Source organism: Callorhinus ursinus, unplaced genomic scaffold, assembly GCF_003265705.2.
Source record: "Callorhinus ursinus isolate GAN/ISIS: 27379988/994484 unplaced genomic scaffold, GSC_fseal_2.0 scaffold5, whole genome shotgun sequence".
Classification (NCBI taxonomy): Eukaryota; Metazoa; Chordata; class Mammalia; order Carnivora; family Otariidae; genus Callorhinus; species Callorhinus ursinus.
In genome coordinates, this window is record NW_027397067.1 from 46,500,651 (window position 1) to 46,516,405 (window position 15,755).

General features: G+C 34.2%; 1 protein-coding gene across 2 annotated transcripts in view; it reads right to left on the minus strand.

The window, feature by feature from the left end:
* RNF19A (ring finger protein 19A, RBR E3 ubiquitin protein ligase) overlaps positions 1 to 15,755 on the minus strand; it is a 52,469-nt gene that overhangs the window by 15,976 nt on the left and 20,738 nt on the right. For both annotated transcript variants that reach the window (XM_025870913.2, XM_073893047.1), the window contains 2 exons: positions 13,041 to 13,809; positions 1,649 to 1,857 (listed from right to left, as the gene is read on the minus strand). In XM_025870913.2, the coding sequence (XP_025726698.1) occupies positions 1,649 to 1,857; positions 13,041 to 13,714 (883 nt within the window). In that variant the 5' untranslated portion in view covers positions 13,715 to 13,809. The remainder of the gene's footprint in view (positions 1 to 1,648; positions 1,858 to 13,040; positions 13,810 to 15,755) is intronic.

Genomic DNA, 15,755 nt, shown 5'->3' on the forward strand with positions numbered 1-15,755 from the left:
AGCTATATTTATTCCAACAATGCTACTACCTGGCTCAAATCCTTTGGGAAATTTTTCTTTCATAGTTACTTTCAAAGCTAGTTAATATATATAAAAAAAAAAAAAAATCACTCTCATGATCATCTATAGTCACATCTTACTTTGGATCCACCCCAAACCAGTGATTCAACTTGGTATGATATTCTAGTTGTTAGACTTAGCTCCAAAAGAACTTCTGGTCACTTCCAGAAATCAAATTGACATTAAGAAGATAATTTAAGTGGCTGTATTGGGATCTAAGGTTATGACCAATAAGGCATTCCAGGGCAGCACTGCTGAAATAAACATAAAATCTTCCACAGTGAAGACAGTGAGAAAAATCAACATTCATTCGGATGACTAAATCATGATGTTTATTTTAAAATTAATAACAAACACAAATCTCTAGCAGGTAACTGGTTTCTCTAGTTTCTCTACCTGAAATAGCCAGAGCACCTACTATGTGTCAGGAAATGTTTCAACCTTACAGACATAAGTATTATTAGTATCTTCATTTTACAGATGAGACAACTTGCTCAGGGTCACACAGAATTAGTGGAAAAAGTAGGATTTAAATCTAGACAGACTGATTTCAGAGTTCAGGCTCTTACTCAATACATATGTCCTGTAACCAGTCAATAAATACCCATGCCCATGCTTAGAAAAGAAGGATACCGCTTCCAAATGGACCACTCCATGGCTACAGCTGACCCTAGAGGGTACAGTTTAGGTATATCAGGTTTCCTTTGAATTACTTCTGTACCCATACCTACAAATTATTAATACCTTTCAGTTCCACCCCAAATCTTCAGGAAAGGAAACAAACACGTCAATGAGCAAATTAGCATGAAAATCTGTGTACACTGTATAAAGTATCAAATGCTGAATTTAAAGTTTATTTAATTTTAAATTTGACTTTAATAGCATGAAGTACATGACTATCTCAGTACACTGCTAGTAGGAATGTAAATGATTTTCTTGACAAATTTCTGTATTTTCCAAGTTTTTCCATTTTACAATCAGTGAGAAAAGTATTTTTCTAAAAATGACTGAAATTCCAATAAACAATGAAATTCTATAAATGGGGAATATTAATTTTTCAATTTTTATTCAAAGAATATTAAGAGGTTCAGAATTTTTTTTTAATTTTTGAGATTTAGGAGATGCATACATTGTTCATATATAGATCCCCAGGTAATTTAAAAATTCCTAGCCAAAGACACAAAATTCTTAGTGTCCCATAAGGTATGATTCTGAATCCTTGATCCTGGAATTAGATGAGACATCTGTAAATAAAAGATGTTTTTTAAAAATCTTTGCTAAGCTTTGCATAATATACTTTTACGAACAACAGTTTCAGACCATCCTCAGTTATCAGTTACATAAATCACCATGGCACTTCCTTTTCTTTTTTTACAATAAAATCTTTCCAACCTCAATACCATTTTCTTCCACAGTAAAGAATGAGTGCTTCTGGGTTAGAAATACTAACAACACATAAAACACTTCTGAAAACTGAAGGGAGAAAAGGTAATAACAGGAACTATTTGAATACTGCATTTTTTATTAAGATAACTATAATGCTCTGTTTGTGTCAAATATTTTATTAGACAAAGTTAGACATAAATACCTGCTGCTCCAGACTCCTGACTATAACTAATGGATGAAGAACGTATAGTTCTCAGACGTAAGCTCTGGGCTCTCTCTTGTCGAGCAGCATCACAGGTCTGATTGGGGTGCCAAATCTGTTTACAGTGGTAGCAAAACTCTGTTCCACAGCCTTCTCGCCCACAAGTTAATTTTGGACAGCTAGCACATCCAAATGCTATCACAGCATATCTTCGAAGAATAAGAAAAATGATTTAAAACGGGACATAAAAGAAGAGATATTAAGTAAAACAATAATCCAACTGAAAAAGTTTTCTATTTATATATGAGCAAATAAGTCATAAACCCTAACACTATCTCATCAATATAAAAATGGGGAAAAAATGAACAGTTCACAAATGAAGACATATAAATGGCTAAAAACATTTTTAAAGTTCAATTTTTAACTTCTTTCAATTTTTAACTAAGATGCCAAACTGTATAGTTAACCCTAACCTCAATTTTATAAAAATTAAATTAGTATTATATGCACACAAAAAAAGACTAGAAGGAAATACACCAAAAATCTTAACAGTAGTTTTGCTGGTACTAGAGTTCTAATTCTCTTCTTTATATATTTATACATTTCTGATTTTTATAATTACTTGTTACTTTTAAAATCAGAAAAGATTAAAATATTACCTATTTAAAAATATAATGACTGTGAATCAGCTACACCTATCAGTTAATGGCAAACTGTGATAATTCATAAATTTTGTGATTATCTTGTATTTATGCATAAATTCTCATATTTTAATGTTTCTAAGATGCATAGTAAAAGTGCTCTTTGGTGCCAATCTCCTTCCAAAAAGTACATGAACTTGATTTTCTCAATTCGAAAATGTTTTTTCACTTTAGATTAAAAGACTGACAACAGTAGATTCATGACTAGCCCTAATACCTATTCTCTGAGTTAATATTTTGGCACTTCAATAATTTCTCACTTAAAATAAATTCTGGGCACACTTGGACATTTATCCCAGAGAAATGAAAACTTACGTACAAACACGTACACAAATGCTTGTAGCAGCTTTATTGTAAAAGCCAAAAACTAGAAACAGTCTAGATGTCATTCTTCACTAGGTGAATGTTTAAACTATGGTGCATATATATGGAATACCACTCAACAACAAAAAGAAACTATTGATACACTTAACTCTGATAAATCTGAGGAATTATGCTGAGTGAAAAAAGTCAATTTCAAAGTTACATACTGTATGATTCCATTTATAGAACAGTTTTGAAATGACAAAATTTTAGATATGGAAACAGATTAGAGGTGGCCAGTGATTAGGGATGGCGTTGGGAAGGCAACAGAGAGAGAGAGAGGTGGATGGATTTATAAAAGAACAATAGGAAACATCTTTGTTGTGATGGCATGGTTCAGTACCACGTGGTAGTGAATACACTAATGTACGGTGATAAAATGGTATATAACTAAATATACATACACACATAATACAAGTTAAACTGGGGAAATTTAAATAAGATTGGTAGATTATATCAGTGCCCATATCCTGGTTGTGATGTTGTTTTACAGCACTGCAAAATGGCACCACTGGGGCAAAGAGAAGGATCAGGATTTCTCTTTATTATTTCTTATAACTACACATGAATCTACAATTATCTCAATAAAACTTACCATAAAAAATGTCTGGGGGTTCTGATTCTCTTTGAAAGAGACACAAACAAGTCTTATCTATGTATAAGAAGCTTTTGTAAATATCAAACATTTCCTTTTGGCTAGAAATTTAGGGGAGTTTTCAGGGTCCTCTTGTTATTGGCAATAAAATTTAAATAGTAACCGTAACTGATATTTTTATTAAATTTCAAGATAATCTGTAAAATTAGAAAATTTTAAGAGTTGGGAAGTTCTTCTGCTTTTGGACCTGTTGCTCCCTTAGTATCTTACCTTTTAAACTTAAATTTTACATCTTAATTCCCATTTTATTTTTGATAAACCAATTCTCCAGTTACCATCGCTATCATAAATGTGTTCAAGCTTGATTAAAGACAATTTATATATATATAACATGGGGTAATTTAACAAAGTTTAATCTCCCTGAGGGCTTATTCATTGCAGTTATCAATAAAAAGAAAAAAGTCTTCAAAGACTCTACACTTTATTTTTTATCAAATTATAATCCTAAGCAGTCTCTAAAATAGTAATTTCACTGAAAAGGAAGGAAATGATATTCTTTTTTTTAAGATTTTATTTATTTATTTGACATAGAGAGACACAGCGAGAGAGGGAACACAAGCAGGGAGAGTGGGAGAGGGAGAAGCAGGCTTCCCGGAGCAGGGAGCCCAATGCAGGGCTTGATCCCAGGACCCTGGGATCATGACCTGAGCTGAAGGCAGCCGCTTAACGAATGAGCCTCCCAGGCGCCCCATGATATTCTCCTCTAAAACTCTTTTCTATCCTAGCTTTTCTTGAAGGAAGGAGAGAAGAAAAGGGACATGGAGAAATCTGTGTGTGTGCAGGGGACAATGATGCTAAGACCAACTGTTTTTTAAGGTCAGTCACAATTTATAAAGGCAGAAGAGAAGTTTAGGCTACATAGTCAAAATTCCACTTCTACCACTTATTATCTGTATAGTTTCACACAAATCGCATAATATCCTTACAACTAAGTTTTCCCAAAACATAAAACACTGATTCAAAGAAGTTTGGCTCAGCCTCAGTATTCAGCCAAAATCAGCTTCAGCTTTAGTCTTGATCTTTAGAATGCCAAACAAGCAATTCATCATTTCAATGACAATTCTAGTACCTCTGCATCTGTGCTTGATTAATGACCATGTGATTGATCACACAAGTTACTATCCTTTCTATATCAATATAAATAATGTATGGAAGGTGCCTGGATGGAGGAGTTGGTTAAGTGTCTGACTCTTGGTTTTGGCTCAGGTCATGATCTCAGGGTCGTGAGATAGAGCCCTGTGTTGGGCTTGTTGGGCTCTGGGCTCAGTGTGGAGTCTGCTTGAGATTCTTTCCCTCTCTCTGCCCCTTTCCCCTGCGCTCTCTCGCTCTCTGAAATATTTCTTAAACAAACAAAATAAACATTGGTAGGCATTCTAGATATAGAATAAAAATTTATTGCTTCATATGGTGAATTTTACTGAAGTATAAATGCACATTGTGTTGGAAGAATAAAATGCAGTAATTATTAGTGAGAACTGTGAAAGCCAAATTTAGATAAGAACTTTCAAATCATTAAACAGGGATACAGATTTACAGTTAATTATGAACATTGAGAGTGCTATAACTAAATTTAGGAGGAATATAGCCTTTCTGAGTAAATAAATATTTATAAAAATATACAAGGTAGATTAATAGGAATTAGGTTATATCATAATTCTAACCTTTATAGGTTCTTCAATACTATCGTATCACTAAACTAACTTAAGAACTGACTTAATTTTTAATTAATGATTTAAGCTATGAGTCTTAAGAAAAAGTCCTATTAGGGAATTCTTCACATTTTGACAAGAATGGAAAGCAGAATGTCAACTATGCTATTTTAAAATTTCATGACAAGAGAATTTCCACATCTGGTACAATATCCATGAAAACATGAAAGGGTATGGCAAGAAAACGGAGGTTTCAAAACACATTTTATTCTCAATAATCAAGCTTCAAAACAGCTTCACAAGTTGCTTGAAGATAAAAATTGCTTACAGTTTTGAGTCTAGAGACTTAAGCTTGTTGAGAATAACTGCTTATAAACAGTGAATACCTATTTGGATTTTTTAAATATGCTGTATAATTATCTGGAGCAAACTAAACAGCTAACATGTAGACTAGCATTCCTGCATGATGATGTCAGTATTTAACATTTGATTATTTTTTAAAATAAAATTTTACATTTACTTTTGTATCACACCTTAATTAGTGATATTTGACTTTGGCCCTGGAGGAATATTAATTTAATGTCTGGTCATTTGTTGAAAATAAATGTAGGTTTGATGCATCTCAGAAATTAGGATATAACAATAAAAAAGAGTTGTGATATTTAAATAAAACTGTGTGGCTGTGTGTTGTGGAGAGAGAGAAAGGGAGAGCAAGAGGTAGGGGAAAGCACAGGGAAAAGGAAACAGAATTCATTCATGGGAAATCATCATATGTACTCAGAGATAAAGTACCTCGAACTTGTTTTATACTACTTCCCAGCATTTCTTTTTTAAAGAAAAAGCCGAGAGATCCTACCCCAGAATTAAACATTCAAGTCCCATTCAATCTGTACAAGTTAAAAAGAAAAATAGGCTTCCATCCAAGTACTAACCAGGCCCGACCCTGCTTAGCTTCCGAGATCAGAGGAGATTGGTGCATCCAGGGTGGTATGGTAATCCTATTTTCATGTATATATTGTTTTGTTTGTTTTGATGAATAAAGGTAAGGTCGTTTGTCTACCAGTTTTTTCTTATGCTAACAGTTATTGAGTACTTACTAAGTAAATGTTCATAAACATTCAATCTTAATAATAACTTTGTTAGGCATATTCTATAATACAGCAAGAATTAAATGTAGCAGTCACATATTTTGAAAACAGAATGTTAGGCCTCTTGAAGATGATTTTCATTGTGTGGGAGTCAAACTTATTTTCATTGGAAAACAGCTGTCAAATTACAATGGAAGCAAATGGTAAAACTAAATTAAATATAAAATGCTTCCTTTAAAGAAAAATTTCAAGTGTGTCTCTGTTCTGGTGTATTAAGTGTTATGTGGGGGAAAAGAACACCCTCTGCAGAATGTCAGGGATAACCGAGTAATACTAATTAACCTAACATCTTTGGCTTGAACAGTAGCCAAATCTTGGTTTAAAAGATGGCTCCATTTCCTTCTACGACCCATTATTTAACTCAAGTCTTACTTTCCATCTCTATTCTCCCATTTCTATCTACTTAAAAATGTTTAAACCTTCCTATTTAGCAGGAGTGGAGGGACAGGAAGAAAGTGAGAAAGATAAATAGGGATTGAAATCAAGGCAGTCTTTCCAGAAATATTTTCTGTTCACTGGATTGGCAACAGGAGGTCTATACTAAGGAAGTACTCAATGGTCAAGTTAGGAAAATGCTAAGCAAAATTAAAGTACTTTTTCATTTTTAATTACAAGATTTACTAAAAGAATTTTTAACATACCAGTGATCAGTATATAGTATGCACTATTTCCAGAATTTATTTCACCATGATGTCTATTCCTGGGAGAGTTTCATAGTAGTAGAGTTCTACAAATTACACTATTGATAACAGAGGAAGTAGGGATACCAGCTAGGGTACTATATTGTGTCTACAGCAAATTCCTTATGAAGGAAGAAGTAAAAAGAACAAACTATAACTTACATGAAATCTAATCCTAAGAAAAAATATACCCTTCCCCAATAAAAATTTTAATTAAAAAATGAGAAAAAAGAATGAAGATTATCCAGGAGTCAAAGATGCCTTCCCCCCACCCCCCAAAAGTAAAGCTTTAACACAACCTTTAGAGAACAAAGAAAATATAATCACAAATACTATTTGATCCAGTTAGGGGGGAAAGAAGTTTTGCACCAAAAATCAATAGGCTCATGTTTCTACTTGCTAGAGGTTACTATAATTTCATAGAGGAGTGACTTGCTTAAAATGTTTGGGAGATCTAGATAACGTGAGGCTCATCTCCTGGTTCCCTCTTTTAGGAGCTGCTTCCTCTAGAAGATGCCTTCTGTTGTCCTTTCCACTACATGCTACAGGGGAGTTGTTGAGAACTGCCCAGGCTATTTGGAGAAGTCAGTCTAGTTTAGAAGTGGTGTCAGCAAGCCATTCTGGCTGCATATCTAAAGTCACACTCTTTAGTAGACTAATTAGTAAGAGAGAGCTGACATGTCTCCTATCATATCAGCTTGGTTCTGACTGAGGGTTTGAGGGAAATGTTATTTTTACTGATTCCCTTAAAACCACCAAAAATTTTAGTATCAATTAACAATGTCTGGTGTAGCAGCAGAATATACTGAATTACATAGCACTAAAATATATCTAGATCAATTTTATGGTTAGGAAGAACAAACTAAAAAATGCAAACTCTCGCTCAAGCAGTTTTCAAACTCTAAGCTCCAACTCTAAGGCTTTTATAAATGCCTATTCTAACAGATACAATTTGTCACTGGTTATGAATTACAACTTCCACTGAAACACAGTTTACTCATTATGGCTCCCTATACACAAAACCTGCTGTTTTCTAAGTCACATGTATTTGTTTCCTCTGGAGACAATCACAAGTTGGATCTGTTCTCTGTATAAAATTTCTAAAAGGTCAGCCTACAAAAGCATTTCCAGCATGTCAAAAGATGGTCAAGTTATGGCTAAAACCCTTCTTTGTAGGATGGAAATAAGAGCTATATGGAAATTAACTAGAATTTAAAGATATATTGTTTGGTTCCTAAGCCAATGGCCCCATTTTTTTAATCCATTATGAACAGTATCCTCCACCAGAATTATTTAGAATCATTTAAATGTCAGCCAGTTTGACACTACACAAACCTGATTACAGTTGATCACATTGCTTTAAAATGGCTTATTGCAAAAAAAAAGTAAAATAAAATGGCTTATTGACAGTTCCTAAGATATATGAGTTATGTCAGTGGCATATAGTCAGATTGATTCATTCAACAACTCTTTATTGAGCATGGGTTAACCAGCAATTACAAAGAAAAATCAAATACGTTTTTCTTTTTTGCCCTCAAGAGGCTCACAGACCTTACTAAATCATTAACTATATTCTTGTATAATAAATGTTCTTGTATATTCAAAGCTCCCCAGCAAAGTCAGAAGCACTTATATGAGATAACAGGGATAACGTATGCTGGTAGAAGGGTGGCCAATTGAAACACATGATGACAAAAACTAAAATGCCAACTTTTTGCTATCTGCCTACAATGTATAAACTAGGCTTCCTGGGCAAAAGGTAATCAGGTGTTTTTACTCAAGATAGGTTCTATGCATTCCTTCCTATGTGCCCCTCACCTCACGCCAACACTTCTAGCCATGGCCAGATTCTTCTCTGAACCTGTGTAGACTGCGTGTTATAGAAGCAGTTTAGCTAACTTCACCCTGGTTAAATCACAGCACACAGGTTTGGCTCCTTCTCAAGAGGACTTTTCCGAAATACTTTTTTTAAAACAAGTTTAATTTGTCCTGGCCCTCAGAAGAGTAGAAAGAATACTAGGTCAGAAACCCTGAGAGATCTCAAATAGAAACCAGGTCAGCTTTTCTTTCTACTCTAAGCTAAGGGCAGTATTTTTCAAAGTGTGTTAAACTACATGTTTAAGTAAAATTAATGTCAGATACAGAAAATGGTCATATTGATAAATATCAAATGCAAAAGAAAAAATTCATAATTTCACTTACAGCATTTCTAGAAAAAAGCCTTTCAAGTGTGTTGTACAACAGAAAGGGTTAAATACTACATACATGCAAATGGTCCTAGCTGGCTATTTCTATTACTCACTGCCTAACAATCAGATATTTACCAGTATTCTTTATGCCAGATTTAAATAATAAATGGATTCTAAATAAAATATGTCCCTCTGTGGAGTCAAAGATTTTAATAAGTTCCAAGAGGGCAGGGATTTTTGTTTTTTGTTCATTATTAAATTTCCAAGTACCTGGCAAACGTGCATAAAATATTTGAACGACTGATTTTTAAAAATTAAGGCAAAACTTCAGAAATGGGACACAAGGAATGATAAATAAGAGCTACAAAAAACTTGCTGTGTACTAGGAATTATGCTAGTAATAAAATTAGAGGTCTAACCCAATCCTTATAACATGATAGGACAGAGATTTAAAATCAGGTCTACATGCTCATGGTAAGTAAAACTGAAACCTTTAATGAAGGCTTATGTAGTATTCCATGTTTTCAAAGTACACATATGACTTTTCTGTTACTGGCTGACAGTTTCTGCATAACACAACTATAAAGCCTACAATGTAATCAAGTATATAAAATATGCTCTTAACCTAGAGAGACAACATAAATCAAAAATAAATGACAATACATAAATAAAAGTAATGTTGACATGTTTTCTTTGTCCTTTGTGGGTAAGACTACTGACAACCACCAAGAGTTAATTTATAGTCAAATTAATCAAGGCTAATTCTTTGTTAAACTTATATAACAATCAAGTGGTTGTTTTCATAATAACAGAATCTATTAAAGTAGGTGTTTCTATTATTTTATATTTTATACTTGAGTTAACATTTAAGTTATCTTCTCCAAAATATTTAGAATATTAAGCCATTTTATTTTTTTTTAAAGATTTTATTCACTTATTTGAGAGAAAGAGACAGAGGGAGAGAGAGCCAGGGGAGGAGCAGAGGATGATGGACAAGCAGACTCCACTCAAGCCCAATGTAGGGCTCGATCCCACAACCCTGAGATCATGACCTTAGCCAAAATCAAGAGTTAGACACTTAACCGACTGAGCCCCTAAGCCATTTTATTCTCTGACAATGAAGTCTCAATAAGAAGAAAATGGGCAACAATAACCCAAAGTGTGAGTTTATGGAACATTTTTAAATTTTACTGAAAAATGTCACCCACACAAAAAGGATTTATATATAAAAACAAATACCCCTGTATCTACCACACAAACTAAGAAAAGTATTAGTAGGGTGATCATATAATTAACAACCTAAGCTGAAACACTTGAGAAGGGTAATGCAATTAAAAATTATAGTAGAAGCATAAACTGAACTATCTCTGGCAAATCAGAACCTATGGTTTTACCTTATTTATCAGTGGCTTTAGAAGCCACTTGATTGCCCCTTCAAGTTCACATCCTCCTTTCAATAGGCAACCATGAAACTAAATATATTCATCCATTTTACTGTTAATGAACACTTCTTTCTTGTTTGCTATTATGAACATTCTTTTTTTTTAAAGATTTATTCATTTTAGAGAGAGAGTGCATGAGCAGGAGGGGCAGAGGGAGAGGGAGAATCTCAAGTAGACTCCCCACAAAGTGCAGAGTGGAGGCGGGGCTTGATCTTACGACTCTGAGATCACTACCTGAGCTGAAACCCAGAGTCGGATGTGTCACCCAGGTGCCCCTATTATGAACATTCTTAGACATGTCTCCTAACTAGATGTCTCCAGGCACACAAGAGTTTCTTCAAGGTATTTCAGTAGGAGTGGATCTTCTAAGTCACAGGGTAAATATGTATTCAATTTTAATAATAATATGGCAGCAGCTGAGCTAATCTTACACCTGTATCTTTTTTTTTATTTAAAGATTTTATTTATTTGGCAGGGAGACACAGCAGGAGAGGGAATACAAGCAGGGGGAATGGGAGAGGGAGAAGCAGGCTTCCCGCTGAGCAGGGAGCCCAATGCGGGGCTCGATCCCAGGACCCTGGGATCATGACCTGAGCCGAAGGCAGATGCTTAACGGCTGAACCACCCAGGCGCCCCACCTATATTTTCTTTTAAGTTTCAATTTTTCATTTCATTTATAAAACTTCCCTTTACAATCTGTTTTTTGTTCTGGTGTGTTATGTGTAGTAACAACCTAATTTTTTCCCCTCAAATAGGTACTTTTCACAATTCTGTATGTTGAAAAATCAATCCTTTCTCAGTTGGTTTAGCATGTTTCCACTACAATCAAATTCTTACATAAACAAGAATCTGTCAGCTGTATCTATTGTGTTCTATGAAGTTGATATCCATTAGGAACACATGATCAATCAACACAGCTCAAGAGAATATACCTATTTAGTGACCAGAAAATTTGTGCCCAGGATTTACTGTCTCAATCTCTTGGGGCCATAGCTTCTGACTCTTAAGCCTTTTAATTCATGCCATCATTTTCAAACTTTTTCTTTTAAAACTATTAAATGCTTGAAGACCTTGTGAAGTACTTTTTACCCTGGGGTTCCATGAATGATAGAAAACCACCCTCTTTATCCAGACAAAACACAACATACGGCATATTCCTCACTATTTGAACTCTTGCTAAATATTTGCTATAATGATCTGCAAAAAGTGTTTTTAACTAAAATTTGCTGTCCAACTTGAAATCTAATAAATGTGTATGCTTGCACCAGTGAAAATGCTGTGCAGGGGTCCATGGGACCAAGAGTGATAGAACTGTATCCAAGCTGTTCTTCTGACAGGATACTGTCTCCTGCTCAAGTTATTTAAAGGTATTGTTCATTATCCCTATTTCTTCCAATCTTTTTCTTGAGAGTTTAGCTCTTCATGGATCCCAGAGTTTGCTTCTGTCATATACCTGGAAGCACAGCCAACCTTGGCCCAGTTTAGAAAGTATCTTTAACATATTATTTTATTATTTATATGTTCTAGTACAAGCTCCCTGCATTAGAGGAAAGCACAGTTTAAATGTGATAATGAATAGTATTTCTAAGTCCTTCACACTACTAATGAATTCATAAAATTTTAAATAATCAGGTAATTTTTTAATGTTTTATTTCCACTGAAATCCTTGGTGGACAGTTAAGCGTTAGTTATACCTGGGAAAACTGGTTGGGATTTGCAAAGGCTGGAAACATATTATTAGTTTTCTCATTTAAAATGAGAGATACAGCCTAGATGAAATCTGAAAAGTTGCCATTCAACAAGCTTTTAATAATAGATTTGATTCAGATGATGAATCCTGAAACTTCATCTGAGAAACTAAACTCACATTCCACCCTTGTTTCAGCTTATACCCAATAATCTTGAAAGTTCTGGGTTTTTCCCCAACTCTTAATTATAAATAATCTCTAGCTTACTAATGGTATGCTAAATAACATCCAGTGTTTACAGCTTTTGTTATTCTTGAAAAGCATGACTGTTTAGTCCTAGTTATGACAACCCTACATAGTAAATGCTCTATAAAGAGAAGATGCTGTTAGCGTAATAATCAAGTATATAAGCAAAATTATTTTAAATCTTGAGACTAGCAGTACTTATGTCATACCAACATGAACACATGTCACTGTGGCACACATTAACGTGTCTTTTGAAAGGGTCATTTGAGTTTATACAACCAAACCCCCCCCTAACCAAAACCAAACAAAATCCCTGATCATTTCATCTGCTACACTAAAATAACAATTTTCCAAATGAAGGGGATAACCAATTTTGCCCACAACTACATCCTGTACTCTACCATCCTATCCCTTTCTTCCGAAAATGCTCAAATGAGTATGTGATGAGATAATATTCCTGCCATTAGCATCTATGTAACATTGTGCCTGGCACATGGTATATACTCAATGTAAGTTTGTCTACTAAATAATGAATCACCTGACATGTTAAGATTCTTCTTTTGAGTAATAGCTAATTCTTATTTATCCACAGAAAAAATACTAACTCAAGAAAAACCAAACAAAATCTTACCCACAGTCTGGAGCTGGACACCACCTACAATCAGGATCTGCAACAAGCCACCGTCTAAGCATAAATTCTTCATATTTTTCCATCAAGACATCATCACTTAATATCAAGCGAATATCATGGGGATTAAACCGTTCAGTACATTCTGGGCAACTGATATTAACTCTACTTTCAGAAATTTCTATCCTTAGATATTGTCGTAAGCAATCCACACAAGATCTATGATGACAAGTCATTATCTCAGGAAATCTGTCTTTAGAATGCCGCAAAAGGCACAAAGGGCACTCTATAAAGTCTCCAATTTGTTTGCTGATAGAAGTTAATCCATTGTCAGAGGAGGTATTTGTAGAGAAAATGGAGTTCTTATCAGTACACATTTCAGAATGTATACTTTCAATGCTCGCAATTCCATCCACCCCGCCATTTAGCTCCCTGGATTTACGTTTGTTATCCTTTTTTCTCCGAAACAGAGAGCCTATTGAAATTCTTCTTTTTTTGGGTGCCTTTTTCACTGAAGGCAAGCTCACAGACGAAGCAGAAGACTGAAGATCACGATCTGAACCCATTTGCCGATGTAAACTCATGTCTAAAATGCTCATTAGAATTGAGTCAGGGTCTGTGTTTACACACAGCCCTTCATTATATTTAGAGATAAAACCTATTTCTTGTTCTTGCATTCAGATTAAGTCATGATGTAAGAAAATCCTACTTGGTTCCTTCAGCGAATTCTTGAAAAAGCTTGACTTAACAGAAGACTGTTATCATAGATGGTCTGAAAAACAAAACACAACATCAAGATAATTTTATTGTATTCTTAGTCTGCATGTTTTTTAAATAAACTTACAACCTTACTATGAAACTTCAAACCAGTATGTTCTTTAATCATTAGGTTTTTTTTAATAAGACCAATTTACTGACTAGTCTACACGAGAATGTAAGAATATACAGTGAACACTAAAACAAGTATATTCTTTAATCTTAATATTCTAGATTTGAACTAACCTTACCATTATTAAAATCTCGTAAGAATTTTTGATCATTTTCACTGAGACCTCAATGATTCCCCACTGCTTTTCAGATTTCAATTGACAATAAAATATACATGCAAATACAAAGGGTTACTAAATATAGCTTATACAATCTTGAAGAAGACCAAAGTGCGTGTGTGCTCTTACCCTTCCAGATGCAATGACTTATAAAGTTACAGGAATTAAGAGAACATTGTGGTACATCAAAGGCTAGATACAGAGACCCATGGAGCAGAATATAGTCCAGAAAAGAAGTCCCACGTATATGGGGATACTTGATTTAGGTCAAAGGTGACAAAGGCCTTTTCAAAAATAAAACAAACAAAACAACATAATATTGTTTTACTGGTTACCATCTGAGAAAAGGAACTTAACGTATAGCTCACCTCATGCATAAAAATCAATTCCAGTTGGTTCAAAGATCTCTCTGAAAAGTAAAATCATAAAGCTTCTAGAAGTCAACAGAAGAGAATATTTCTGTGAAAAGACTTCTTAAACATACAAAAGTACTAACCATAATAGATTGAAAAATTGGAATATAATAAACTCAAGAGGCAGTACTAAGGGAGTGGGACAAGACAGTTGCCACATATAACTAATAAAGGACCAAGTACCCAGAATATGGAAAGAACACTTACAAATCAAGACAAAACAGACAATCAAAAAGAAAAATGGGCAAGGGATTTAATAGGCACTTAACAAAAGGATATGAAAAAGTGCTCAACAGCATTTGTCATCAGGGAGATACAGATTAAAGCTACATTGAGATACACAACCCAGCAGGATGGCTAAATTTCAGACTGACATTTCCAAGTATTAGCAAAGATGTGGATTGCTGGTGGGAGTGTAAAATGGCACAACTACTTTGGAAAACTGTTTAACGGTATGTACCAAATTCGAACATATACTCTATTACCCAATTATACTACTAGAAATAACTGCACAAGAGAAATGAATGCCTACATGCATCAAGAGATACATAACAATATTAATAGCAGCGTTAGTTATAACAAGCCAAAATACTAGATGCAACCCACACTTCTTTCAACAATATAATTGTATATATTCACATTCTAGTACACTAGAAATCAATGAAAATGAACAAAATACTGCTTCACACAAAACAAGAATGAATCTCACACAAAAGACAGCATACTGTATATGTAATTCTATTTAAATAGTGTGTAAAACCAGGCAGAACTAATCTATGATGACAGCAGTCAGGAGTATAGCTACCTTTTGTGGGGAGGCACAGAGAACTTTGACATATGTAGTTGTTACAAAGGTATGTTTACTTTGTGATTTTGATAAATCACTGACATACAAACTCATGTTTAATACACTTTACTGAATGACTGTTATATCACAAAGTTTAAAAAAAAAAAAAGATTCCTGAGCTGGTATCTGCACATATCCTTGAGAAAGTTGTGTTGATTTCCCAACACAAAATCTAGAAAAACATTTCACTCAGGCAAACATTATTCTTGTCCATCAGTTTATACCTTCCCATTATTTGCAGCATTCTCTGAGAATGCATAATTCTGAGAAAAATAGAGGGTGTAATGGTAGGTTCTACTAAAATTTTCTGCATATTTTCTTCCATGTTTTTATTTTAACTTGCATCTCAAAATGCCTTCTGTACTCCACAGTGAAATATATTTATCATAGAAGAGAACTAGAGAGGGGATCT